The 25395-nt window shown below is 47.4% G+C and overlaps 1 protein-coding gene across 1 annotated transcript; it reads right to left on the bottom strand.

The window, feature by feature from the left end:
• Positions 1–491: 491 nt before the first annotated feature.
• LOC144125187 (uncharacterized) lies at positions 492–19058 on the bottom strand. The gene is made up of 4 exons (XM_077658377.1): positions 18875–19058; positions 11792–11983; positions 7070–7218; positions 492–740 (listed from the first exon to the last, which is right to left on the bottom strand). Exons 1-4 carry the CDS (start codon positions 19056–19058, stop codon positions 492–494), a joined length of 774 nt encoding a protein of 257 aa, XP_077514503.1.
• Positions 19059–25395: the final 6337 nt, after the last annotated feature.

The raw sequence follows: 25395 nt of genomic DNA, 5'->3' as shown, positions 1-25395 counted from the left end.
CGCACTGCGTGCAACTCACGCGTGGTACCCAACATACCGCTGCGAGTGGGAAACGGCGGCGCGGGGTAGTACGATGGGTGTCCCCCCCCTGAAAGTGGAGGCGAGCGAGCATCCAGGCAAACTAACTGTGAGGGATGCAGAGCGCTGCCTCACGAAGAGAGAACATTTAAAAATTGTCTTCGTCCGCCTTCCGTGGTCAGGCTCCAATCAGAGGGCACTCTCCCTCACAGACGTAGAGCAGGCGCAAAGGCTAGCCAATCGGGGAGAGCACGAAAGGCGGATAGGAGAGGACGTTGGCGGTCGGATCGGCTGTACTCGGCAGATATTGTAAACATAAAGGAGGCGCTGGATTTGCACACAATGTTAAAATCCAATTCTCAGCGGCGGAGGCTACACCGGGCTAGGCGCCCTTATGGATCGCAAAGATTGGCCAGCCAGCACAAAGAATGGTGGTCGGCAACCACTTTGAACGGGCTGCCGTAGAGGTAAGGTCATTTCATGGCTGCCCACACAAGCGCGAGGCATTCCTTTTCGGTTTGCTGCAGCGCGAGAGGGCCTGCGGCTTGCATACGCGATGACACTTTCCAGGCAACCTTGCTGTTGGACGAGTATACATCGCCGAGGCCAATGTTGCTGGTGTCGGTGCGCATGGACTGCGGTGTCGGCTTCTTCATAAAAGTGGGAAAGAACAGGCGTTGTTTGCAGCCGTCTGTGCAGCTTTGCAAAAGCCTCTTCTCGCTCTGCGGGACACACGAACTGCATATAGTCGGGCATGAGGATGCACAGGTGCGCGGCAAGCTTGAAAATGTAGGCGATGAAGCGAAAGCGACGGTAGTATGCACACAGACCCAGGAAGCGTTGCACACTTTTCATGGTTGTAGGAGCGGAAAAATCGGCGACAGCAGCAGTTTTCTAGGGGTTGGGCCTAACGCCATTGGCACTTACAAGATTACCTAGAAACTTAAACTCTTCGTACCAAAAGCGGCACTTCTCGGGATTGAGTGTTAGGTCGGCCGACCGGAGGGCATCTAATATTGTGTCCAGACGTTCAAGGTGTTCGGCAAAGGTTTCCAGGTTTCGGAAAACACGGCTACCTCATCGAGATAAACCAAAAAGGTTTTCCATTCCAGTCTAGCGAGAACTGTATCCATCATATGCTGGATAGTTGCCGGCGCTGAATATAGCCCAAAAGGCAGCACTTTATATATTCATATAGTCCATCGGGAGTAACGAAACCCGATTTTTTTTGCGGTACCGCTTGTTGACCACGTGCAGTGCAACAGCGACTCGCTTTTCGCGAGAGAATACAGCCAGCGTGTTTGCGTTCTGTCGTTACAGCTTACACCAGTGCGACTCAACAAAGTACTTGAAGGTTGTTTGCGACGCACGATGGCATTTTTAGAAGCGCGATTCGCCCAAGTTGGGCAACATTTCTTCGAACCACCATTAATTCTTTTCAAAGGCAGACCGCTCTTCATGTACTGTGGACGAGTTGCCAGCGGCGATAGTGGCGATGCATAAGGCGTTCTTCTACAGTTTATGTACAAAATCGCTTTTTATGATTGCTTGCTTCGTGATGGCTAACTGCCAGCGCCCTGTCTCTTCTGAAATACACTGCGCTGGAATACACATGTATGTCTCCAACGCTTTTTTCAAATCAGATTCTCTAGGGTTTACTGGCGGGAAAGACAGAGAGGTTGGTCGGGAAAATGAATATCTGCCGTGCTGCTCTGCACTGGGGATCGGGAAGAGGAGAAAAAAGAGGGTAACGATGGGGGATGATGATGATGGGAGAAGGCAGATGAAAAAAGACGGCACATTTTTTAACATTACAAACGCGAGGCAAGGCCCGTGTCGCTGCAGTTAATGTTTTCCAACTATCCGGCCAAGCGCCGAGGAGGAAATCGTCCGAGAGGGGCCTGTTGTCAAAAGACTTCAAAGTAGATTCCAGCATGAGCCTTTCTCGTGCATATTCTGAGCACGCCACTAAAGCATGCTCTATAGTCTAGCACGCCACGTGCGCAACAGTCCGGGGAGTCCGCTTGTCCAATTAAGTGCAAGTAATTGCGCAGAAACATCGTCTTTGTGCGTCCTCATGCTGCTTCAAAATGTCCGGACGTGCTCTTGGCTTGTCTCGTCTTGCGATGCCTTTTTATCAAATCCAAAAGTATGCAAAAGTCTGCATAATCGAAATAAAATGACAGCGTAATTTATAATCACAAGAGAACTGTATATTAAAGCGGTTAAGCGCGAAATCTGACAATTTTTATGCCTTACTTGAACAGCTATCGTCACAGCCACACTTCCGAATGACGCTTTATTTTGCCGTGTAGGAGGGCGGATACGACACGACCGAGGCGCCAAATGGTTCTCCTTGACGGCGCCGTGTCTCCCCAGGGCTGCCGTTTGTGGCTACTTTACGGCCCCCTCTTGCGCTGAAAATTTCAGATTGTCTCCCTGGCTGATATCTGGCTATTATATAAACTTCTATTCTGGCGCATGTACTGGATGTTTTTTTTTTACATAAGACCATTCGGCCGGCACGGATGATGCGCATCGAGGCACCCCTGCGCACAGGGTGGCTAGGGAGCCTGCACTCGCACGCCGCGCAACTGTAAAAAAAAAGGCGACATCTCCAGAGATGACATTTCACTAGACCAAGAGGACGTGAGAGAGAACTGCTTTCAGCTCTCTGCGCAAACGGTAATGCAACTCCTTTGCGGCTTCCCAATGGCTCTCCTGTACTTCGGAGGCCGCATGTCATCAACACTGATGACAGCAAGCTGGAAAAGCCGGGAAAGCATGCTGAAGCTGCTGCAGATTTTTCTTGGTTGCTCCTCAGTCGAATTTGAGTCAGAAATGCGGCAGCTGCAAGCGAGTAGCGTGAACTTATTAACGCTGCTTGTTTGCTCAAAACCATGGATTGCTTGGGATTGACTTGTTAAACTGAAAACAATCTATGCAATATACTTGAAGTTTCCTTCAACATAAGGGGACTGCACCCAATACTTGACTGGCAGTCATCCTGAGACAATTTATTTCATTCCAGTTTCGGAAACGGAACTTTTCCCTCTGAATATGATTTTAAGAAATAATAGCTCCAGTGATATCTTTGACATTCAAGTCCTCCATAATAAATTAATTGCTGAGCCTCATAACCATATTTTCTATTTTTGTCTGTCAGGTAGTTTATTTCAAGCGCAGCTTCAGTGAGAAAGGTTTGTGCTCTATACCGAAAGCGAAAATAAGGGAAAAGAACATGACCGAGGTTCCATAAAACGTTGCCAAAAACCCCCGTGGAGAAAGAAACTAAGAATCACGGCAAACGTTTTGGGCCTCTATGCGCTTATATTCCAACCATAATATAAGAGTAATTAAACTGCGACGCAAATTTTAGGATTTCTCAACTGTAACCCGATGTACCGACTTGACTTTTCGAGGGGTGGGTTCATATGTCCAAAGACCACTACTTTGCCGCTCGAACTCCGAGAGTGCAATTTACTGCACGCAACCTGAAAACACGCAATCACGGTCCACATCGAGGCCAGCCATCTCACCACTCGTATACGACCGGACTTAGCTAGCAAGCGGATCCTCAAATATGTGGGATCTTAAAGCCGGTCGTGTTCAGATACAGCCTATATCTATCGAGAGAGGCTGTATCTACTTTTATGACTCACTGAGCATGTATGTGGCAGTTCTCTCTTCTCAACAGGGTACTTTTTGCACAGCTTGACACCCTTGCGCTGATTTCCTGGGGGCCGGCAAATCTTTCGTAGGTATTCTCTGTTTGTTCTAAAATGAGACTTCCCCCGTGCGTAGCGTCTGTCTAGTTGTTCTCCTTTTCTTGAGTGGCACATTTCTAGCCGTTATATTCTAACAACAATATTTCCGGCTACAAATCACGGTTGTTGATGCAGCTGAAGGTTTTCACTCCAGCAGTACTAACTTTTGGCCTAAAATAATTACTTGTGCGTCACATTCCAAATTTGAGTACTTTGCAAAAAGCATTTTCTGTTCTGTTCGCACAGCACTTTTGCTGTTCGAAGAATATATAATCTTCTCAATATTCACCATGGAGGAAACTATCCGCGCATCTGAACTGTGCAGCAATTGGGCAGCGAGACAGGCAGACGCATTTTCCACAAAACCGGGGCAAGGCGATCAATAAATGTGGCGCGACCTCCGCGATACTGTGTGGTAGCGTCCTTGGGTTGCACGTACGTTGGCGTTCATTTTCTTTGCGTTCTAACAGGTGTTACATACAATACTGAGTTCATATATGTAGAATACTTTTTCCGAGTATCCTGCATATGTATGCTGCAAAACGCCCAAGTGCCCTCGATCACTTGTTCCGCCCTTGTGACAGGGACGTAAAACACGCACGTTGTGCGAACAGGAACGAAGTTGGCCATGTACCGGATGGTTACTTTATCGTTAACAAATTTTTAATTTGATAACAGCGAAATGAAGGCCGTCAACCTGGAAGACAAGAACAGTTTCTCAATTTTCTGAATCACCGTTGTGGTTCGAAACTGCAAGCTTTGTCAAAAATACGCTTGTAAGCTCCTTGAGTTAGTTGGATTTTTCGCATTACAAGTTTTAAAATTGCGCCGCTCGAATTCCTACTACAGCAAATCTAGAGGCAGCTTGTGCATTTTGTTACGTAGAAGAAGAAACGTGATTTCGATTACGATACCTTGCGAAGCGACGCCATTTTGTAAATGTGCAATGCGGGCAAGTCAACTGGACGACCTTGCATAAGCATATTTTTCACGCTCGATATTTCGAACGACAACGCAGATTCATCAAATATTTAAACTTTCCTCGCCTTCGATATGGACGACCTTCAAATTTGATCTAAAATCGTGTGGCCTTAGAACAAAACTTAAAAAATAGATTGGTTAATTTTTGTTTATTTTTCGGCTTTTAGAGGAGATTTCTGTCTCGTAACAATGCCCGTCTTGCTGTACAATCCAGATGCGCAGACCGCGCCGACGTATCTATCATTGTTTCTAAAATAAAAATCCGCAAAACGCAAAGACGATTCATAGCTTTCGAGCTCAAGGGCACACGGCTGTGATAGCCTCCTCACTTTCTTGTACCTTGTGCGGTTGGGGTGCATAAGTGTGATCTTAAATCTATAATACCCACTAGGCCAACAGCTAGTTCAACTGAAGTAAAAAAAATATCACCCGGTGTATCCTTTTAGGCATGAAGGCGAGCTGTGTTTTTTAATGTCAATCAGAATGTATTTTTCTGGTGCAGCAGTGCTTTCTTTATGGCGAAGACCTTTATTCTCGCTCCGTCCAAGGGGTGTCTGTCCCTAAAGTAGGCAACGTATTCTCAGGAAACATGTTTAGTTGTGGTATATGGGGTTTAACGTCACGTAGCGACTCATGGGCAATGAGGGACGCACTGCATGGGGAGGACTTTTGGTTGATTCAAACCCCTGGGGTCCCTTAACGTGCGCGTATATCACCCACCACACTGGCGCGTTTCCATTTCAATGCGACCACCGCGACTAGGATTCGGTTGAGCGACCCTAGGGTCAGCAGCCGAGTGCTGAAGCCGCTGAGCCACCACAACGGATATGATTTTTAGTGAAATGCGTGAGCGGCAGAATGCATGTTAATATTAAAATTTCGAATTCTCAAATCGTGAAGCATGAGAAACATGACAGTGTGTCGAAACCATGGGAAAAGTGTTCACAAGACATACTATACGTGGCGATTCGTGGAGGGCCTTTCGGAGCCCGGATTAGGCTGTACGTGCACGCCTGCCGGCTTTCTCGGTACAAGCCACAAACTTCACCACACGTGCCAAAAAAACGGTTTCTTAAAAGCTCTTGCGAATAAACAGTTCAGCGGCCATTTGTGCCCGACGGAAAACGCAAAGAAACACGGGGGAAAACGTTGAACGTCTGAGTTTCTTAGCTCGTGGAACCTGTCCGCACAGTACAGTGCCTCCGCGATGCCATACTAAATCATTAGCGCGTTAATTAACCCAAAGAAAGTTAATTTTGCATGAGACATTCTCAAAGCATTTTCTTAGAGGGATAGCGTTATACATAGGGAAGAAAATATGTCGCAAGGTAAATTTGCTGACTCGGTGGTCGCAGGTGACGTCACCAGACCGGTGCATTTCCATCGGATGATTGGGTGAGGGAAGGGGGCCGCCAGACGGGCAAGTTCCCTTTGGCTGGAGGGGAGTGACGTCACTTCAAGCAACGGTATCAACAGTTCCTAATGCGGTCCCGTTGCGAACACATAATGGAATTAGGGGCTCCTGTGAATTTTTGTTTTCAAGAGCCGCAACACTAGGTGGCTGTGGCTCAGGCCACCGCTCTGCGGCGGCTGTGTCGTCCATGTGCCAGCGCGAAGAACGCGCATATCCAGGGGAAAGGGTTCGTCGCAGGGGAGCAGCAGAGATTGGTTCGGCAGCGAGATTCCAGTCATTCTAAGATTTACTTGGAATAAAACAAAACCGCAGTTAGAATAAAATCGCACTTCAGTACGTCAACTTTGTCACCACGCCTTACTGAGTTTTCGCAAATGCGACAAGCAGGCTGAAGGGAACTGTAGTCCCTACAGTGCGGCAATAACCATTGTGATTTCACAGTTGGGAACGTTACAAGTAGGTTGCAAAGCTGCTATAGAGAATACAGTGTTGCGCACAGTACTCGCATATCGCCACGCAGCGATGTTAGGTGCAGCATGGCTGGAATGCTTGCATGTTTCTGTCGTCCCAGCCTAGTTTCTCCATTTACAATGTCGGTAGATGTTCAGAAAAAACGAACAGCTTTGTTGGAAAGCTCCACCTTCCTGTCATCATCGCTACGTCCGCGAAAAAAACGATCGATCACGGGTTTTCAAAGTACACGCATCAGAAACGGTAGATCCTTGCATGCATGGGAATGAAGAAGCAGATATGAGTCACTGTAATCCACGTCTTTTGGATAAGAGCTCGCATTGGGAATAAAGCCACTATGAAAATTAAACACATGAGATGATTTATTACAGCAAAAAAACTCTCAGACATGCTAGCGATAGAGGAATATGCGACGAACTGCATGTAAAGCTCTTCCGATGGCAAAGTTGAGAAGATGAGAAAGCGTCTGCAGTGCGTCCGAGAGCGCACTTTGTATGCGGGATTGAAGTGATGTCTCCCTTGCAACCTCCCTAAGTTCTTGGTTGCGCGGCGGCTGCTGGTTGACCACTGCAGAAAAGATAAAAGAACAGAGAATTTTTCTGGTCAGTTTCAAATAAGAACATAGGTGCTCAGCAATACCTCTATTAGTCCATAGCCTCTACCGCAATAGTAAGACGTAGACGGCATCGCAAAATAGGGAATCGAAAAGTACGAACGTCGCACACTTTATTTGCCTTGTCACTTCAGCAGTGGCAGTGAGGGAAAATTGGTTCGACACAGACAATTTTCGTCATAAAGAGTCCAAGCTTTATTCGGCATAAAACAAAGGAACGTTTAGAGTAAAATCGACACTCAGTACCGCAAGTCTGTCACGACGTCTTGCTGAGGTCTCACGATCGCGACAGGCAGGCTGAAGGGAAGTGCAGTCAGTGCGGCAATAACCTTCCCTTGTCACATCACAATTCAGAAAGTAAGGAGTTGTCCTTGATCGAATTATCTGGGGCTAATCTTTATATTTGAACTCAACTACTTCTAGACAAACTTCGCGGTTTCAAAACATTTTTGGCGTCATCGCTGGCAAGCAACCTTACACTTTCGTATCCCGTGATAGGTAAAGAGCTTATTATAGGTCTCCAACACGACCGCAGTTAGGTACGTATAACGTTGCTGCTTTGCGTCAAATGCTGGAATGCGTCGTGATATCACTTCTATATCGGGAGATGAAAAAGGCACCAGTCTTTTTAATGGAAAAGTTATCAGCTTTCGTCTTTACTTTCTTTTATTTAATCCTTTTTTGCCTGTTCAAACGCAGGTGAACAAGATCGTTCTTTTACCAGCGCTGTGACATGCTCGCACTGACTCCCACCTTTTAGAAATCTCCCGAAGGGGAAGAAAACGAGTTGGATGCGGCTACGCTGGCTATATAACACTATACCTGAAGATTTCAAAGGTCCCTGATGAAGGCATTTTTATGATGCTAAAGCACTTTCCAAGGCTGCCGCACTTGCGATCTCGTCGTCGTCTGCATTGGACAGATTTTCCTTAACCTTGTTCAGGAAGATATCTCAAAGTCCATATATTATAACACCATTTCACCCGGCGAACGTCCATCTGTTGATTGCTGGGACATATTTCATCCGCTATTTCAAGGGAAAAAAATACCAAACAATTCAACTGCCCGTCAGGTCTTGAGTGGATGGTGTCGTAAAGGTCTTGTCATGCGCTCTGTCATTATATTATATGCTCAGGCGGCGATAAAGATACAAAAACACTGAGGCATTGCTAGCGTTTGTGTCGCTTAGGTCCTTTCTTCATCTCCTAAAATTGTGTACTGCTACTAGTAACGCTCAGGATGGTCCAAAAGGACACTCTGTAATTACCCATTAAAAGTGCCTTTTATAATCGTTCTCTAGCTATGCTTTGCGCAGTTTTTCAGAACGCTTTTCCGTATGCACAGCCCCACTCATTAATCCCTCACTTCTAAGGCCATTCAGATATCCCGATAAATAGATAAATTGCGCTAACAACGAGCTTAGAATGCAAAGGCGCTTGTGTCGTCTCGGTGCTTCGTCTACGAATACGCACCGCCTCTCCATGTAGCCCCTAGTTCAACGCTGCTAGAAGCGGTGCGCTTCATGAACCCTGAGAAATATTTCGCTATAGTTATTCCAAACATGTCTGAAGACAGCGTACAGGCTGTTCTATTAATCATAATCATCATATCCTAACTACGCGCACTGCGGGACAAATGCCTCTCCTTTTATTTTGTTCAGTTTCTTTTTGTCCGCGTTGCCGGCTCACGCGCACGTGCGCCCTGCTCTGATCGATTCTTTGATCGAGTAAAATTCTCAGTTGTGTCTCCAGCGTCGTCCTTGTGAACTCCTTCTCTTGGGCACGCGTGCGGTTCTGCTGGTTGCTCTGCACGGAGCCGTTCTCATGTCTCTCCAATTAACACGCTCAAGTGCCGGCTGCGGCCAACTTGCCCCCGCACACTTGCTAGCCTCAACCGCCCGCCTAACGTTTTACCGCCCTCTGCTACGCTTGCCTCCTCTCGGATTCCCTTTCGTAATCTTTAATGACCATTCATTCCCTTAGCGAAAACTAATACCTCTGGAATATAGGGCGGGATATGTATATTGTACTTTAAACATATCTTGTATTCATTGAATGCACTAAAAATATGCCGGAAATAGGTTCCTAAAATTTTACGCATGGTATTCGAAGTATATTCTTAACTTTTGCCAGAAATACGTCACTTAAAGCTTGCTTCGAGCACGTCTCAAATACGTGAAAAAATATATACATGCGGTTGTAGTATCTAGTCAAAGTATTAAAAGTCTACTTTAGAAAATATGAAATTAATTCGTCTGAAGTATACATCAATTTTAACAAACGGGTAGTAGCTTGAACGTATATAAAGTAAACTTTTAGCTGCCGTAGAAAAATCTCGTGCTAGAAATCGCGTTTCGGAAAACGCCCTATGCATGTTGGCAATGTATTGAAAGTGCGCTTTCGCAAATCGTCCAAATTATACTTCAATCGTAAAGAATGAGCTGTCCTGGTAAACATATTTGCAACACAATTAAAGCTGCCGTTGAGCAGATAGTGCTCGAAATCGCGTTTCGGGAAATGATATGTTGGCAATGTGTTTAAAGTGTACTTTCGTAAATACGAAATTATTTCGTTCAAAGTATACTTAAATTCCAACGAACGAGGTATTCGCGTAAACACATTTGCAGCACGCTGCAAGCTGCCGCTGAATAACCTTGTGCAGGAAATCGCGTTTCGTGAAATCGCATTAGCATGTTGGCTGTGTATTTAAAGTGTACTTTCGTAAATACGAAATTAATTCGTCGACAGTATACTTTTAATCTTATAAATGGGCAGTCCGCTTCAGCTTATTTGCAGTACCCTTCAAGCTGCCATGGAACAACTTAGTGCTCGAAATCACGTTTCCGGAAACAGTGAAAACTCTCCCATTTCTGTCGTCCATTCGTTTATGGTAACATCCAGCAGGAAGGCAATCACCACTTATTCATATTACGTGTGGAGAGCGTGATAGCATTATACGGGCCTGGGCGCCATGCGCACCTCCGGGCCCGAACATGCCAGGGAAAAGGACCCCGACTGGCAACGCCATCCGGCTCCCATAGATGCCCATGTATTTGTTGGTTGACAGTTCGGCTCCTGTCTGATGCCTGACGCAAGTTCCGACCACCAATTCGGTTCTATAAACCCCAGATTCGAATGCGACCACTCCGACACTTGTGCGATAATTTGGGGGCCCACAACGCCTCACCGGGCAAGATAATGTGTCGCCTCTCGAGGGGTATACATAAGCCAAGACAAGTATCACGCTTGTCGGGGCAGTTTCTGTTTGCTGACCACTTTCTGTTTGCATTTCCTGTGTGGCGACATCTTTCCCGTAAAGGTCCCCTCACTTGGCCTTCCACTGTCGTAGACTTCTTGATGAGAACGCGTTTTCTCTGGATTGTCTGTCTCCTGATGCTTATAGCCGGATCAGTCATTACTTCTGCTGTTGACAACATTGATCAGTCACAAGCTGTAAATCCGTGTAAGACGCCTTTTTTAAGCCGAAGTGATTTATTTTAGTGTAGTAATTTTATACTTCTAATGTATATGTTTAATATATTTTTAAAGTATAATGAATATATTCAGCGGAAAAAAATGTATTTTGGATTCATTTGTAAGAATGTTCAAAATACTACTCATAGCATACTCAGGATTAAACTGTTGGTTTTGCAATTTAAGCACAGGGACAAAATTGCAAAAAATATGAAATAATACAATGTGTTTGATATGCTCTTTTATCGCAGCCTTTTTCGCTAAGGATTATCTTGCCCTTGCAACGCATGACCTGCGCATGCTCATTTCTTCCTCTTGATTTCGGTTAGGATGTCTAACGTGTCGCGACAAACAGTCAGAGGCCAGGTCTAGGATATACATGGAGATTTATTGACAGTGGTGCCAAAGAACGATGCGCTGCCGAGAGCTAGCTAGAAGAAACAAGAGCGAGGCGGGAGCCCAACCGGTACGCTCTTCGACGCCGTCACCGGTGCCGAATGTGTTGCTTGAGACCGGTGCTGCTGCTGCTACAAACTCGTTTGTTCGCTGACCCAGTCTGCTCTCTTCCTGTTTCTCAACGTCACACCTTTAATTTTCATTTGTATAGCTCGCTGCATGGTCATCAATGGGAGACGAACGCTTTTCGTTATCCATCCAGTTAGTGTGCCAACAAGTGGCCCACTTTCAACACTAGGACCACTTAATATGTTAAATATAAGCCAGGTAAGCATCACGATTTCGCTTCCACAAGAAGAAAATATAATTTTCTCAACTTGAAATTAAAGTCTGCATTTCGAAAGGTGGCGCCTGCGTAACGACGATGCACAAATGAATATATAACCAATGATATTGCGGATAATTAACGGCCGCTTTGAAGCGAGGTGGTGGGGACACCATGAGCTATACTTTCTCTACGTTTCTGGGCTCTCAAAATCCGCCATAGTTCCGGCTAACTAGGTACCCAATATTTTCTTACCTGAAACTAAGAATAAATTAGTAAGTGAGTAGGCAAAAAATATGCACAACTGTGCGGAAATTCTTCTTGAAGACATACCTGCCACACTGCCAGGGATTTGTGCGCCACGAATGCGCTCGTAAAAGCTGAGATGGTGCTCGCAGAGACTCCGGTAGTCATCAAGAGGGGGGAAAGCGCGTGGATGACTGCATGGCACTAGAAAGTAAGGCGGCCTCCTGCTGCTCAGGATCTCCAGCCGACGCCTCTGAAGGCGACGTCGCTCAGCGGCTCCTGCAAGGTTGAAATGCATCACATAAGGTGTAGTCCGTGTAGCCGTCCTCTAGCTGCGAGCCCTTAGAAGATCGACGACGCACATACGACAGAGAAACTATACCAAAAAGATTTGATGCGCCTCCAACTGTCCTGTTGTATCGCAATGCGCACGGAAAGGCATGTCCACACTTAATATAAACACGCGACTGCACATCGAAGCGAAATGGCGCAGAGGGAGCTGGAGGCGGTGCTTCGCATCGTCTCCTATTCACTCGCTTCATCGCTTGAGAAGACGACGCATATGACTGCAAACGTCGTATACGGAGTCCGGCATTGCCACATTTGCAGGAATATTTTGCCCGTCAGAGATTGAGGTGTGGCCATTGGTTTTTCGAGTAGATGCCTTTAACTCACGGCCCCTTCAGTGTGCAAACTGCTGGTGATTTCGCCTCAGCGGCAAAGCCTGCAAATCGGCCTTACGCTGCTGTGCCTGTGGGAAATGTCATTGCAGAGAGGAATGTCCTGAACAGCAAGAGAAATGTTGTTTTTTTCGCGGTGCTCACCCTGCTGATTCACCTGACTGTCCTGCACGAGCACAAGAAGTTAAGGTGCTCGAACTTATAGACAAGCGCAGATGCACGCAGAGAGAGGCTTTTGCCGCAGTCAAGGAGAGAGCTTCAGGCTACTCTAGTGTGGCCGCCAAATGCCCACCCATAATGGATTCTAGTTGCGCCCAGGCTATTACAGCGGCAGTTGAGAAAGCTGTGGCAAACGCAATGGGTCGCATTATGGAAACCGTGTCCGCGTGCATTTCGCAGGTCATAGCTGCACAGATGACCAATCTTCTGCAGGCGTCCACCGCTCCGCTCTTGTCTTGTTTGTCTTCGTAAGCTACTCCTCCTTCTGTAGTAATCAATTCCGCTCCACAGGGCCAAAAACAATGTGAGCCACAAAAGACCTCTCAGGCCTCTCCTTCGACCAGCGTTATGGACTCATCCTCTATAGACTGTATGGATATGGAGTCTGATCTACGCGCCCAGAAACGAAGTGGGTCTCCTCTGAATATTGCAGGCCCATCTTGCCCCCAGTCAAAGACAAAGAAAAGTAACGCAAGTCAAAATGCTAAGACCAGGATTCTAGAAAAGGCAGTCGCGGCTGCGGCACCTCCGCCAAGATTGGGTTCTTAAGTGTACTACAGTGGAATTGTCGATCCATATTCTCAGCTTCAACAGATTTAAATTGCCTATGCAATCAGCTTCTACCAGATTTAGTTGCTTTACAGGAAACATGGCTAACTTCTAATTTCAATTATAATCTCAAGAATTACCGTCCTTTCCGGCTTGACCGGTCATCACGAGGGGGAGGGTTGTTAGTGCTCATCTCTACAAAGTTTTGCCACAGGGCATCCATTTCTTTCCAATATGCGGACAATGAATGTGAAATCCTTGCGGTTGACATCAGCGTCCCAGGTCACCAGCCCTTTACGGTAGCTAATGCATATTTCCCGTCTGGTGTGCGTAACACTGGGCCACTTGACTCACTCATGTCTAGTAGCCGATCTCTGGTTCTATTACTTCGAGACTTCAATTCGCACCATGTGGCGTGGGGGTTTAAAACAGACAGTTTTCGTTCGAGACTATTTGATTGGGCTGCTGACAACAACTTGATTTGCAACTATTCCGGACTGCCTACCGTTTGTTCGGAGCCAATGCCGCTCCGCCTTAGATTTAACTTTTTCCTCCACAGGAGTGTCTGTTATGTCTTGGGCGCCTGTTGACAATGCAACAAACAGTGATCATCTACCGATTAGTTTCAAGTTTGCGTGTAAATTAACTCTTCCTGGGCGACATCAGCTCACGTAATGAAATTACAGTTGCTTTAAAGACACGCTAAAATCAGCCCTCCAAATCACTTCAGACACTTGCGTACCGACAAGTGCCGAAAGCAAGGCTGCACATCTGTGTTAAGTACTGGACCATGCAGGGCAAAAGTCTGAATTTTTGGTTAAGAGAACCAAGGGTGCAATCGCGAACAATTGGTGGAATGCTGAGTGCACGCGTGCATATAGACGACGGAAAGCAGCTTGGAAGAAACTTCTCGTCAATCAATGCCCAAAAAATTGGTTGGATTATAAGTATGTTGCAGCAACATTTAAGCGCACCGTCGCCCGTGCAAAGGAGGAGTATAATACAAATCATTACGATTTTCTTTCACAATCAGGAAATAAACGAGCTTTGTTTAATTTCATGAGTCGCATCAAGGTGATTCCACCGGCTGCCAACATTGAATCCCTCGTTCAGTCCCCTGCTGACATCGCAAAGGCCTTAGAGGATATTGCGTGTGGCTTAGAGCTTCGCTTTACATCTGCCTTACCTTCTCCTACCATATTTACATGCACCTCAAGTGATTTCACTGAGGTCTCTACGCCTGAGCTGTCGCAAATTGCTCTGCGCTTATCCCCAGCGGCTCCTGGCCCCGATAAGGACACTTCATCTATGATCAAAATTTTGTTCAATGAATCTCCTGCAGACCTGTTGGCTCTAGTTAACCATTCTATTAAAGGTCCTTGGATACCGCATGAGTGGCATCTTGCTGAAATAGTTCCACTGCTTAAAAAGCAAGAGGAGGGCTTAACTTTAGACAATATACGCCCTATTTATTTAACATCGAACCTATTGAAATTGTTGGAAAGGGTCCTTCTCAGCCGTGTCATGTCATTCATTTCAGGAAATGCTCTATTGACTCCATGTCAAATTGGTTCAGGCCGGGTTGTTCAATTTGGTGTGCTCATACTGACCAAGAGAGCCGTATTAAATTAGCTCGCAATAGAAAACAGCTTGCGGCGCTTGTCATCTTGGATGTCAGTAAAGCATACGACAGCGTTGAGCACTCGACTCTATTACTAAGATTACAAGAACTGAGCTTCCCATGCTATTTTGTAGGCTGGATTTCTGCTTTTTTGGAAAATAGACAATTTTACTGCTGCCAAAATGGTGTTTCCTCAAGGAGATTTCCACAGACAAGAGGTGTACCGCAAGGATCAGTTCTCTCACCTGTTCTTTTTAACATTTTTCCAAGCTCAATTCCATGCATTCAAAATGTGAAAGCTTATGTGTACGCCGACGATATTGCATTTTTTGCAACAGCAGGTGACATTCACACTCTTTATCGAACCCTGCAAAATTACCTCAATGTTCTTGACAACTGGTTAGGAAGAATTCATCTGTCCCTTAATGTGAAGAAATGCGCATTGTTAGTACTTCCAGTTTCTGTTCCTGTAAATATCTGCCTGGTCTATAGAAATAACATAATACCTGAAGTTCAGACGGTGAAGTATCTCGGAGTAGTAAACGACTCTACTCTTTCCAGGCGGCCGCACATTGAGCAACTTTCTGCAACAGGAGTTCGGGTCATTGGTATACTCCGTAGGCTTTGTAGTGCTAGCTCAGGCATGAGAAGGCATACACTTCTGATGATTTATAAAATGTACGTCTGCCAAATTTTGGAGTTCGGGTGTGTTTTATTCTCGGGAGCTCCTGCCTATAAACTTCCCCTCTTATGCTGTTGGAGCGTGAGGCGTTGCGCCTTTGTCTTGGGCTTCCAAAATATGTCGCCAATGCTGTTCTGCACCTTGAGGCGCGAATGCCATCGTTATCAGTTAGGTTTCGCCTTTTAAAAGTTCAAACGTTTTTAAAATTGTGCGACTCACCTCTTCACGCTTCCAGTATAATATTTCTTAGTCAACCTTCCGCCTTTTTTAGGGCTGCCTGGTCTCGTTTGCATACCCCGCAGATATGTTACTTGCAGACCCTCCTTGATCCCATAAATATTCATTTCACAGATGTCCGCCAATTGTATAACAACTCATCATCTGTCCAGATTGAATTCGATGACATTTTCCCATCAATTGCAAAGCTGCAGCCCTTCCCGCTTCTTTAAGGGTCTGTTGCAGGACCACCTAAGGTCCTTTCCCTGTCATGTTCTTATTGCTACCGATGCCTCGCAGGATCGCGAGAAGGCAGGTGTGGGAATGTTTTCGCCTTCACTGGATTCGTCTTTTTCTCTCCGTCTTCCTGACTTCACTCCCATTTTTCTGGCTAAATTATTAGCAGTAATCTTAGCCTTACGAAAATTAGAAACTACCGTTTCCCAGGTTGTGGTTATAACAGACTCTCTGTCCATTTGCTCTTCCTTATCCTCACCCACTGAGTCTCGGGCATTACGCCTCTTTAGGTTCCTGATTCCGCTTCATCTAAATTCGGTAAGGTTGCTTTGGGTACCAGGTCACATGGGTTTTCACTTAAATGAGGTTGCAGATTCCTTAGCAAGAGCTTCTCTCTGCGGCCGAATTGTTGCTGTCCTACCAACGTGCGCATATACAGCTGCGGTGAGGTTTCGCAGCTACACAATATTTCAGGAATTTGCTGCCTCGACTCTTACATCATCTCCCGAATATCAGCATCTTCTGCATCCTTTGAGTAGCAAAGACTGGCGCTCACGCAGACTAGAGGTCTCTTTCACACGCTCGCGTTGCCGGGTTCCACTTCTAAGTTTCTACCTTCACAGATCTGGCTTGGCGGCTTCCCCACTGTGCCCTTTTTGTGACGAACCTGAGACAATAGATCATTTCCTGCTGTTCTGCCGCCGCTTCTTTCATTTGAGGAAGCGTCTTTTGCAAATTTCATTTCATCAACTGGGCTTGCCTGTGTCTTCCGCGGTTGTTCTTTCAATTGGCGCTTCTTTGCTTGGACGAAGCGAAAGGAGTGTGCGCTCTGCTGTGCAAAATTTTCTCCAAGAAACGCAGCGCCTCCCATTCTAATTTCTTCTTCCTGCACTCAGTCAGTACGACATTGGAACATTACAGGCATTGTATACTATTATGCACATTAAGCCATTGTCCCGTCTTCGATCTCCAAGTTAACAGGACCCCTGTCCTTCCGTCTTCCAATCTATCAGGCTACATCCTATTACCACTCCTTTTCCCGTCAAAACTTTCCTGTATCCAGCAATATACCCGCCTGTATATTGGCCTCTTCCCCGTAATGGATATGTGCCAGCAACGTCTGAGGCCTTCCTTCCTTCCTACAGGCCCCTCTACGCCTGCGCCAGTATGTTTTGACGCGCGGCAGCGCATGCTGCAATGAAGTGTTCGCGTGTTAGCCGTAACAATCCACGCACCCGTAGGCGCGCAAACCTTTCGGCATTCAAGGCAGATGGAGCAGGTGACAGCTAAACAACCACACCCTAGGATAAATTATGACTTCTACATATATGCGCTCCGTGTTTATATCTCAAGTTGGAGTTCCAGGTAAGTGGACTGACCTCGCCGCAGTCTGCAAAAAAAGATCGTTGTAATCCTGACGTCATGCGCCTGGTTCAGGCAACGCCTCGATTCTTTCTGTACCAGCCAGGTCGCTCGCTCCGTATTGGGATCAGTTTGGACCTCTACGTTCGTTTACTCCTCTCGATGTGGCGCCGCTTGAGAAAAACGGAACATTTTGTTAAGCCATGGGTTTATACACACTATGGTAAAAAGATACGCAATTATTGGGAACCAGCGGTGTCTAATGAAATTCCCGATGATCAGTATATTGCAAATAACAAGCGTAGGATGACGATTGACATAAGAAATTGGTGTGCAAATGTAGTTCCTTGATGTATAGATTGAGTTATCTCGTGTGTGCTATTTTGTGTTCACAGCCTTTTTTTCTCTATATTAGCATGTCTGTGTAGACAAGAAATGTATGCATATAGAGTTATTTATCCACCTGCTGCCTGATCAGCCAGCAACCAAAATGTGCTTAGGCAGATCAGGATTTAAGAATGCGTACGCATACAGGCGAATAAATTTACAGCGCTGCGCGCTCACTCGATCGTGTAGTCATTCCAGTGGAGTGCTCGCGGAGCTTCGGCTTGACTTGACCATCACAAACACGAAACTCTTACTATTAGATGATATGGACCACTGATGTTACAGCATACACAAGAAACACGAGTAATGCCTTTATTTAGCAATTTTAGTGTACCTATATAAAAGGAAGCGTGATTCAAATTCGTTTAAGCGTAACTCCGCTTTTGATCAAAAGCTGGGGCAGCACAGCGCTCCGCTCTACTAATACGCACATTCGGGCATTTTAGACGCTGCGGCAAAACTCTACGCGCGCTACGCTCCGCTGGCGCTCCCCTGGGTGGGCTCTAAGCGGAGCGGAACGTAAGTCTTAATGAAATGGCAGCGCACAAGCAAAGACAGACAGTAAGAAGGGGACAAGCGCTGATTCAGCGCTTGTTCCCTTCTGTCTGTGTGTGTTTGCTTTCGCGCAGCCATTTCATGAAGATGTAAAACCAACTAGCCCAGTCTGCCGCTTTAAGGAACGTAAATGCGCAGAGCTAAAAGTCTCTACTAGCGTAAACGTATGCCGGTGTACAGGACGCCCGTTGCGCATGCGCAGCTGCCCCACCTGGCCGCACCAATGCCACTGCACGTGCGCAGGAGGCGTGTGGTAAACTAGTATACGTCTATGCTAATACGACTCCGGTATGCTAAATGAAGCTAATTCTGCGGGCGGCGATACATGCACGCACATCTGCGTAGAACTGGTTCCTGGTCCTCGCGAATTCTTATGGGTTCCTCTCAAATGTAGTGAAAGAGAATTGCATAATTGCTGAGCCGGGGACCGGCGCACGGTTCCCTGAGCTTCCTATTATGCCATGCGGACGGCCTCCACTTAGTTTTTTTTTTTCCTGAAAACTGGATGAACTACACGACTGTAGACGGCAACAGTGACTGAAAGGTGAATATGTTACTAAAGGCGCCGCACTGAATACACGTAGCTCGTATGCTCTAAGGGGCATAGAAAATCTGCTTAGCTTAGCGCAGAACGAAGAAGCGGCAGGGCTCTTGTCACTCACCTTGTTTCTTTTTGCCGAGCCCAGTGCTCGGACGGGCTGGGGTGCACGGCCGCAGTCGCCTGCTGGCACACCTCGCGAGATCTCGTTCATGGTGCCGTCTCTCTTCTTCGTTGCGAGTCCGCCGAGACCTCAACTGTGCATCGTGGCTTAGGCCGTCCATGTTGCAGAAGCATTCGAATGTCATGCCGATGACCGAAAGAACACGCGCACGGCAGCAGTCGATCGCTGGCTCGTGCGGCGGCGATAGTCATGATGATGATAACGGAGGACTTGTTTAATTACGATGGTACCATTCAAGAAACGGGAAAAAAAGCTTTTAAATAATTGTTACAAAGTAGTCATCATTATATTTGTTTTTGTTCTTCTTATTTTGGAACATTATATGTAATTTTCTTTTTCGTGTTCAAATTTTTTTGCAGTTACGTTTTTTTTCCCAAGCTTGTTCCGGGTTTCGTTGTTGATACGTGGTTTGTCGAACTTTTTTTGTTGTGAAAATACTGTGATTTAGCCCCAGAACACATGTTTGAAGAGTTTGGACGGGCGTGTTTTTTCAGCAAACAATAACCCCAGGAGAAAAGAGAAGCATCGAAAGCTGGCCGGTCACCAGCATCGGTACCTTATCAAACACTGCGCGGAAGGATTTGGATGCCGCGCTACCTTATCAAAACCAGCGGGGTTTGCTTTTTAAATCGCTGGGCGACACGCGCTGTCGGCGCTGGCGTAAACCTGTTCAAACGTCGCGCCATTGATAAGAGAACCGCTTTAGGGCTAGTATCAGCATCCGCACCTGTGTTTGTTTACATACCTCAAAACCGTGTATAAGGTTGAAAATTTAAAAAATAAAGGTAAGTTGCCTTACATTTAGTTTAGCCCTGGGGCTGTTGTGGCCGCTACGGCGGGCACCAGGGGCCCTATTCTGGATATTCACATTCGCCTAACGGCGCCATGTTGCATCTCTGATTGGCTCTCAAAAGTTTCAATCACTGGTCAAGTGTGTGGCAGTTAACGTCAATGACGCATTTTAAAGCGGCTCGGGCTATGAAGGGGCCGTAGTGAAGGGGCCAGGAATTTTTACCGCCTGGGGTTCTTTAGCGTACACTATTGGACGGCATCAGCGAGTTTGGGCCAATAATACGCCTGGCGCACGCGAGCAAATTTTCGTACAGAGCTTACCTAAGTGGTCGGAGGCAGTGATGGGCATCCTCACGAGAGCGAAACCTCATGAGGGCGTCCTCACCCTCACCTCATGAGGATTTAACTCGGTGGGGTGAGGGAGGATGGGCGGATGAAAATGAGTGAGGACGAGAGTTGATGAGGAAAGACGCGGTAAGGTGAGAGCGAGGGAGGGAAGACAAGATAAGGTGAGGGCGAGGGAGGGCTGAATTCGCTATTCGACGGCGGGTGCTGGCCCAGACCGTACTCCGTGCTAACGCTTTGTCCTGTGCCTCCCGTTATGAATTCCCATTTTCAAGCGCTACTTATTAGATTGAAGATCCCGGGGAAAACGTATAGTTTCTGCACTCTGGAGGTACACAAGATGAACACGAAACGCGGGTGCAGTACAACTTCTCCGTCGTCGTGATGTACTAGACAGCAGAAAATAGCGTTCTTCTAACCCAAACACCTGTTTTTTTTTGTTTAGTTGTGTAAAGTATTCGGTTAAGCACCCTGTATAATGCGATAACAAGGGGCCACTGGCCGGGTCATGCGGGTGGCTGCAAGTCCAACGGGAAACGTGGTAACGCAGTCAACAATTTCATTATCAGCCCCGAGATTTTAAGATGATCAGAGTACAGATATAAACACGTAGAAATTATACCTAGTAAAACTGCTGAATTCCAAATTTCTAGGCCTGCTTTGCCGGAACGCCGTCAAATCTCAGCTCAGTGAGGTTCCACAGAATTGGCTGCAGCGCAAAAAAAAATGCTTTTGCGAAATTCCACTGTCAAATAAAAGCCTGTGGGCGGCGTTTTTGCGGAATTTTTTTACTGACGCTGTGAATAGTTCAGTACATTCATATCTCTTTCTATATACTATTTTCTCTGGAACTGCGGTATAGGAAAGCGGTGCAGCAATGTGAGGGGAAAGGGCGACCACTGTAATGTCACCATGAAATAAAAAGCAGCACCTTAACCACCTTGGTCTGAATCATCGGTCGCTCCGCCTTACATTGTACGATGTGCTAAAAAAGAGAAAAAATGTACTGCTCTCCGAATAACATAAACATCTATTGGTTTACTTCTGCGGCTGGTAAGACCTGTGACCGCGTAATCGTGCGCCTGATTTCATGAAACAAATTTCTAGCAGACAAGGTAGGTAATTGACACTCAATGTTTAAGTCTGGCGTAGACGTGAAAGCAAAAAAATCGCGGGCAGTTTCGCTTGTGGGTTAACCATGAATTATCGTACGTTAGCACCGTTAGTCCTGTTTCGCATGGTTTATCTTGACTTTGTGTCCTGTTGCTTGGCCAGAACTTGCTTACGTTGGTTGATATGTCACATGATGTAAGTTTGCGTGTTATTGCATCAATTTGTACTTGTAGTGCAGTAGAATTGGTCATTCTTTGCATTCACAGATACTTTAGAGTCCAGATTCTGCTCCAGGCGCAGGGATGCAACTGTTAAGCTACGCGCCACTGCCCTTCGATGGCAGATGCTGCCAACGCTGGGGCTTGTGAGACCAATGTTCTTACAGAGGAATCTCTCGCGACTAATCATTAAACTGCCCCTGTGGGCAGTTTCTACACAATCCGTTGGGCAGCTTGGGATGATGTCACAACGTCACGTGACCAAGGTGGCCCACGTGCTAGGAGCAGGCTTCGAACACAGCCGCTTTTCGGCGGATTGCAAGCAATAAAGAACTAAAATGGCAACCACAGGAATCGCTCACCCCAGACTCGGGGAGTCAGTCATTACTAATATTGAGCTCTAATTCTGCACTTTAGCGAGTCGTTTGGTTTTCAAGCGGCGTCAGTAATGCTTAATTTAAGGAACAGCATTAGGGCCTCCCTACAGGGGAAAACCGGCACCGGACCGCGGGAAGACACTCAAGAAATTTAAAGCTGTGGGAGCTGGATCCGCACTCGCGGCCGCACTTAAAATTCGATTCCGCTGGCAGCTACTTCAGACTACTATGCCGTCGCCACAACTTTTCTTTAAGAATGACATTTTAAGATTAAAAATATATTCTATTTACATTAACTAAATTGCTTACAAAGCTTTTACGATACGCCACGAAACACATCGCAAAAAGGCAGCAACAGAGCAGTATACGTGAGGTATACGCTGAATGCATCACGAAGGAGGATTCCCACACCGGTTTTAAGTCGGTCGGTTCATACACTTGCTCAATTTGAACAATCAGTTGGGAGAAATCCTAACATCCTGCCTCTACGAACTGCCAAGCTCTCGTGCTGTGCTTGCACTGTCATCGTCTTCGTCACGTAGCTGCGTTCATGAGGCAGGGGAACAGCGTCAGTCCAGACACGAGTCCCGACCTAACCTTCATAAGGGGCGCCAAGCAAGCGGAGTGGGAAAACCTACTCGAGAACCTCGGAAGCGACCACCACATAATAAGGATCTGCACGGTGGCGGACAACGTCAGGAGGAAGATTGGCACGGCTCGGCTAACGGACTGGGATGCCTTCAGAGCGCACTGCAAGCAGCAAGAGGGCGAAATCGGTTCTGCGGAAGACTGGAGCCATCAACTCGGACGAATCCAAGACCTATACACGAAAGAAGTAGACAGAACGGAACAAACGCCGGAGGTGGACAAGCGCCTCCTCAAGGTATGGGAGGCGAGACACGGGCTCACCAAGCGGTGGAAGAGACAAAAACTCAACAGGAAGCTAAAGAAGAAAATTGCCGATATAACCAAGCAAACGGAGCAGTACGCGACGCAGCTGGCCAGGCAGGGGTGGCAGCAATTCAGCAACTCGCTGAACGGCACCCTCAGCACGGCCAGAACGTGGCAGATCCTCAAGGCTCTCATAGACCCGAGCAAACACAAATCCGAAGGCAACAAGTCGATACAGAGGCTGGTGCACCAGCACGAAGGCACTGACGAACAACTACTCTAAGAGGTCCGGATCAAGAGCTACGGCAAAGATCAGGTCGACAACTACCGAGAAGAATACTGTGGCGAGGAGAACCCGGCCAGACCGACCCATCACGAGAGGGGAGGTCATCGAAGCGATAAGATCGGCCACGAAGAACACGGTGGCGGGGGCGGACAAGATCCGGAACTCGCTAATAATGAACCTCAGTGACGAGGCGATAGATCAGCTTACGAACTACCTCAACAAGGTCTGGCAAGAGGGAAGGGTGCCGGCGGAGTGGAAACATGCCGTCGCCGTGATGCTTCCGAAGCCGGGCAAGAAGCTCCAGATCGAGAACCTCAGGCCGATATCTCTAACGTCGTGCCTGGGCAAGCTGTACGAGAAAGTGATCACGAAGAGAATCCTGTCGCACCTGGAGAACAAACAATGGTACGCGGACAGCTTTTACGGGTTCAGAGCCAACCTCTCTATGCAAGACGTGCTGCTCCAACTCAAGGAGGAAGTGCTCGAGACGATGCTGAAGGCGGGCGAAAACGTTGTCATGGCCCTAGGCATAAAGGGGGCTTTCGACAGCGTAAGCCACGCGGCCATCATGGAAGGCATCAACAACACCAACTGCGGGAGGAGAACGCACGATTACGTCAGAGCCTTCCTGAGCGACAGAACGGCGACCGTGGGGCTGGGCAAGCTGCGAAGTAACGTCTTCCCCACGCCGTGCAAAGGCACACCCCAAGGATCGGTCATATCGCCCGTCCTCTTCAACGTGGCAATAATTGGACTCGCAAGACGGCTCAAGGAGATCCAGGGCATCTAACACGCGATGTAAGCCGACGAAGTCACGATATGGGTCACCCAAGGATCACTCGTGGAGAAGCAAGAAAAACTGCAGGAAGCGGCAACGTGTAGAAAATTACACCAAAGAGAGGGGCCTAAGATGCTCGACGGAGAAGTTGGAACTCCTAAGGGTCGGCAAGCATCCCATCCAAGCGACACTGGAGTTCGTTCTCTAGGGACAGAACATCCCGGAAAAGAACGTGATAAGGATCCTGGGCATGTGGTTGCAAGGAAGCCGGAAATGCAGCCACACCATCAGCCTGCTGAGCAAGGCGGCAGAGCAGGTGGGCCGTATTATCAACAGAGTCTCCCAAAAGAGATACGGAATGAAGGAAGAACACTCTCAAGCTAGTCAACAGCCTAATTTTCAGCCGAGTCACGTACTCCCTGCCGTACCACGCGACGACCAAGGCGGAAAGAGAGCAAGCCGACACCATTCTCAGGAAGGCGTACAAGACTGCTCTGCACCTACCCAAGAACACGTCGAACGAAAAGTTGCTCCAGCTAGGCATCAGCAACACCTTCAGCGAGCTCGCCGAAGCTCTGCTGGGAACGCAAACCACGAGACTCAGAGGAACCCCTACGGGACGAACGCTCCTAAGAAGGTTGTGTCGGGACACGAGCGGACTAGTAGACAGATACGCGGGCGTACCGGACCACCTTAGGAAAACCATTAACGTGGGACCATTGCCGAAAAACATGGACCCCAATCTTCACGAAAACAGACGAAAAGCGAGGGCCGAGTACGTAGAAAGAAAGCTAGCATAGTTAGACAACACCGTATACACGGACGCTGCCGTATATCCGCGCGAAAGAGAACGCGTAGCCGCGATGGTAGTGGTAAACAAGGAAGGAAACATGATCACCTGTGCCACGGCAAAGGTCGCCGGCACAGCGGAGACCGAAGAGATTGCCGTTGCGCTTGCAGAAGCAGAAGGCTACAGAACGGGCCGATCTCTCAACATACTGACGGACTCGAAGGAGGCGTGAAGGAACTACACGAGGGGCAGGATCAGCAGAACAGCCCTTAGAATACTCAGCGGGGTAACCTCCGCCGAGGAGAAACCCAGGCATAACCTAACCTGGATCCCGGGCCACGCGGGCATAGGGGGGAACGAAAGAGCAGAAAGCCTAGCTCGAGGTAACGCATTCCGAGCAAGGCAGTCAAATGCTCCGGAGCTCCGCCTACAGGCTTACAAGGGCGGAAACGCAGAGACCTTGAAATTGCATAGGGGAGCTAGAATTAGATATCCACCACCACAAAAAGTCCTAACAAAGGAGGAAGCGACCGGCTGGCGCAGATTACAGACCAACTCCTTTCCTAACCTACACATACTTAATAAGATGTTCCCAACACAATACAGAGCCACCTGCCCTTGGTGCAATGCCAAACCTACAATTTACCATATCACGTGGTAGTGTGAACGCAACAAAGTATTCCACCAACACGAACACTCGAGTGCGGAGCAATGGGAGAGTCGGCTCACCAGCGGCGAGCTCACGACCGAAAGGGCCTTAGTGCAGCACGCGAATGATGCAGTACGACTCAGTGGAGCCTTGGATAAGGGCCCACCCTTGCTGACGAGAAGCCTCAAGTCGCCAGCGCCAGAGAAGACGACGGAGACTTCA

The sequence above is a fragment of the Amblyomma americanum genome, chromosome 1 (genome assembly GCF_052857255.1).
Source record: "Amblyomma americanum isolate KBUSLIRL-KWMA chromosome 1, ASM5285725v1, whole genome shotgun sequence".
In the NCBI taxonomy this organism is placed as follows: domain Eukaryota; kingdom Metazoa; phylum Arthropoda; class Arachnida; order Ixodida; family Ixodidae; genus Amblyomma; species Amblyomma americanum.
Note: the sequence above shows the minus strand (reverse complement) of the source record. Positions and strands in the feature narration are given on the sequence as shown.